This window comes from Cryptomeria japonica, chromosome 8, assembly GCF_030272615.1.
Source record: "Cryptomeria japonica chromosome 8, Sugi_1.0, whole genome shotgun sequence".
Classification (NCBI taxonomy): domain Eukaryota; kingdom Viridiplantae; phylum Streptophyta; class Pinopsida; order Cupressales; family Cupressaceae; genus Cryptomeria; species Cryptomeria japonica.
The window spans coordinates 736,776,132-736,780,156 of NC_081412.1; the positions used below are offsets into that span (position 1 = coordinate 736,776,132).

Consider the following 4,025-nt stretch of genomic DNA (forward strand, 5'->3'; position numbering starts at 1 on the left):
AAAGATATATTTGTACGGTAGGTGTTTACCCTCGAGCTAAAAGATAAGGGGGAAATCGTTTCCGAGGTTGAGGGGGAATTCCAATCAGTAGATAAAAAAGGCGATCATTCCAAATTATAAGGGAGAAATCAGTAAATGAAAAAGGCGATCATTCCAAATTTTTGAAGATCCCGATTCCCCATGTTGAGTAATTGGCGCCTTAAAATACTTCGATAACTAGACATGTATGCCCCATTATTTTCGGATCTCAGAAACAATTGAAAAGATCCAAACCTATCCCTTATTTTATAAGGCCAAAAAAAAACTCAGTACAGATAAGATAGTACTTTACAATAAGAAAGCTCCGAAATATACTTCAACCATGGGAAACCCAGAAAGACCCTATTTGCAATCACCAAAAAAAAGAGTCTTCCTCTATAATATAAAATTAACCAAGCCTTACACTATAATATTTACTAAAACAGTGAAGAATAATTGTTTTTGGACCTGTAAATAATACTTTTTTTCATTATTCCCTATTTTACCCGCAGCTTTTGACCTTCTACTAAGCTGGTGCCGTTCTGGTAGTCGAAACAGATGGTGGAAGTTCAGTCCCTTCATCTTCCTCATTCTCACCGGAAAGCTCTTCCAAAGATTTGCCGTTGGTTTCAGGCACCAGAAACGTGAACAGAAAGCCCATAGCATTTGTTACTCCGAGAAGAATGAGAGAATTCTTGACGCCAATACCCTTGTGGTAGCCATGGTCGACTTCAGATTGGTGCGTGCTTTGAGCGGCGTACAGAAAACCGAAAGCTCCAACAATGGCGCCTGCCTTTCCTGCAGCGGCCGAAATGCCGTGGCAAGTGGAACGGAGCCTGGCAGGAAAAACCTCCGCCGGGACGATGAAAGTGGTGGCGTTGGGACCAAAATTAGCGAAGAAGAAGGTGAAGGAGTAGAGAACAACAAAGGCAATGTGGTTGCCGTCACAATAGTCATCGCCACATTTGGTGCCTCGCCAATGGTTGTAAGGAATGGCCAGGGCAAACATAAAGACTGTCATGAAAAAGAATCCCATCAATTGAATGGTGAACCGACCGATGCGATCGATAAAGAAGACTGTGAACCAGTAGCCCGGAACGGTGGAGCACAGAGCAATGAGCGTCTGTGCCTTTGCGATGCGATAAACTTCTTCAATGGCGTTCATTTTTTTACCCGCAGGGATCCATCCGATGGCCGTAAAGATATCCTTTTGAAACAGGTTTTGACTGTAATAGGCGACATCAAGCAATAACCAGGTTGAAGTTGTTCCCAGAAGATGCAGTCCATGCCGTTTTGCGAACTGTGCAGAAAATAAGCCAAAGCTCGGTTCCCTGGTCGCAATTTCATCGATCTTTTGACGATCTTCTTCAATATCTACCTGCATAACCCTAGACATGTCCGCCGCGGCTTGCTTTGCGTTTCTTTCCACAAGCGCTGTGTAACGGGCGGTCTCTGGCATTTTCATTCGCCAGTAGTAGGTCATGGCCGCGGGGACGGCTCCGAACATCAGAATTAACCTCCACACAAAGTCTGCCTCATCCACAGTCGAGCCCTTGGGATCATCTTGATACGCTGGAGCCTTAAAATGACTCTTGAACCCTGCTGAAACTATAATGGAAACGGCACCGCCTGCAAGAATTCCAAACCCTTGCATGGCGAACACAGCTGCAATAAACGCGCCACGAGTTCTCTTGTTGGCGTACTCGGACATAATCGTGGCCGAAAGAGGATAATCGCCGCCAATGCCGAACCCTAGCCAGAATCGAAAGAAGCAGAGCGTTGTCATCACAGATTTGGCCGTGTGGCCAAAGGAAAGGCCTGAAGCTATGGAGCAGATCACCATGAGCATCAGCGTCATTCCGTACACTTTCTTCCGCCCCATTTTGTCCCCGAGCCAGCCGAAGAAGAGTTGTCCAGCTAGGGTTCCGCACAGAGCCACTCCATTAACGGCGGCCGAGACATTGGGAGGCAGAGAGCCGGGCTTCTTACCGTCTTCAAAATAATAGATTCTTCCCAGGAGCTTCGTCACTGTGGAAATGCAGAAAAGGTCATACGCATCTGTAAAGAAGCCCATACCTGCAATAATGATTGCCGTGAAATGGTACCATTGCGTTTTCGCAAGATCCAAGGCATTCAAAACTTCAAGCTGCGTCTTCGCCATGGTTTAGATCTCACAACTCTCCCTCAGCTCTGCACAGCAGCAAAGAAAAACAATTAATAACTGAAGCTGAACAAAGAGTTCAACAACTGGCTTGATTTCCTAATGATTTTTTAAAAAATAAAGAAAAAACGCCGAACTATTTTTATTCTAGTAGGTCAAAAGCGCCGTAAAAGCTTATGAGCAGATTTAGGTATTTTAAATGGAACATGTAGGGCTAAAATCTAGGAACTTCCCTTTGCATGCAGAGTGCTTTTTCTACCAATCCCTGCCTAATCGAGCTTTTTGCTTAAAGTACTCTACAGAAATTTGACTCTGTTTTTCCCTATAAGCTACAATTTGGTACTCCTTTACAGCCTGGCCCTAATATTACTTGATATAAACTACCTAAGACCGGGATTTGAACTCAAGACCTTCTATTACAATACAGCCATGCATTTCCCTATAAGCTACAATTTGGCACTTCTTTCTAGCCCGACTCTAATATTACTTGATAAAAACTACCTAAGACTGGGATTCGAACTCAAGACCTTCCATTACAGTGCATCCATGCTTTACTACTGAATCAAAGGCAAAGATTCTTGGCCCTAGTATGGTTCAGTTCTTCAACTGAAACAAAGATTATCATAGCAAATTAAAAATTACGGCATAAATTTTGAGCATTCACAGAACAATAAGTCACAGAACAAAGCGCCAGGGAAAAGATTTGCTCGAAAATTAACGAATTACAACAGAAGCCATTTTAACACAAATCGCGACTTCACCCTGGAAGAATCCATTAAACACTAAACCCCAGTTCGCGAACAATTTTCCAAAAGGTGAGGAAAGTAAAGCCAGAAAAAAAATTGTACGAACAGAAGCCTGCTTCAGAATTCACATGTGGAGGAGACCGAGAGCTTACCTTATTTCCTTGACCAGAGGATACCTGTCTCCTCTTGAGCTCCCCAATCCAGATTACAGTCTCTTGTTTGGTAGAAATCGTATTAAATAGCTGTGAAACGGCATCTTCAATGAATATTCCCTGTTCTCCGTTTCGCTGGCCTTGCGAATCGTGATTTTTCTGTTAGATCGATAAATACATAGAGCAAGTCAAGTCAACTATGGTTAAAGAAGCCGCCTTCGTCGTGCAATGTACGACATCTAACTTCCCCGTTTTTTCTGCCTCGTTTCCACTGCTGTCAACTTATTGCTTTGCTATTTGCCAAGCGACTTTAAAATTAATTATTTTTATATCAGTCTATATTTTATACCAAAAAAAAATTATAACCATCCTACATGTCATATATTCAAGTTCACACTATTACTATTTAAAAACACACTATATAATAGTAATAATAATAATATCGGTATCCGCAAAAATAATTGGGGCTTAGCTTTACAATCTTTAGTTTGACTTCATGCCGTTCTTTTTGGCTGTATGTTCGATTCACACGGCTTTTGAAGACGCGTGACATTACGTGTTGGTAAAAACAATAATTATAGTCGTTATTGAAAACGATCACCTTTTAATTTTTGTCTATTTCGTGTGTCTTTCCAAAACCAAGTAGGCAAAGCCGTGTCGAGGAACATTCATAAACATTGTCTAATAAATGTTAATTTTGAAAAGTAAACTACGGAGAATGTGAAATCCTTAATGTCAAAACACTTCAAATTCTATGTAAATTGATTTCACATATTTAGACTTATTTTACATTTTGTAAATTTCTACAACTCTATTTTCTTTAATCTATGTCATGAATTTATGTTTAAAGCGCGGGGTGATCTTGTATCTCCTGACTTTTTTTTTGTGAATATGTATTTTAATATTTTTAATTAATAGAGAAGGCCTATTCATCAAAAAATATCTATG

At 41.0% G+C, this 4,025-nt stretch overlaps 1 protein-coding gene across 1 annotated transcript; it reads right to left on the bottom strand.

Annotated features, from left to right (window-relative positions):
• Window positions 1-264: 264 nt before the first annotated feature.
• LOC131061461 (low affinity inorganic phosphate transporter 1) lies at window positions 265-3,234 on the bottom strand. Its single transcript, XM_057995157.1, has 2 exons — window positions 3,078-3,234; window positions 265-2,208 (listed from the first exon to the last, which is right to left on the bottom strand). Exon 2 carries the CDS (start codon window positions 2,177-2,179, stop codon window positions 545-547), a length of 1,635 nt encoding a protein of 544 aa, XP_057851140.1. The 5' UTR covers window positions 2,180-2,208; window positions 3,078-3,234; the 3' UTR covers window positions 265-544.
• Window positions 3,235-4,025: the final 791 nt, after the last annotated feature.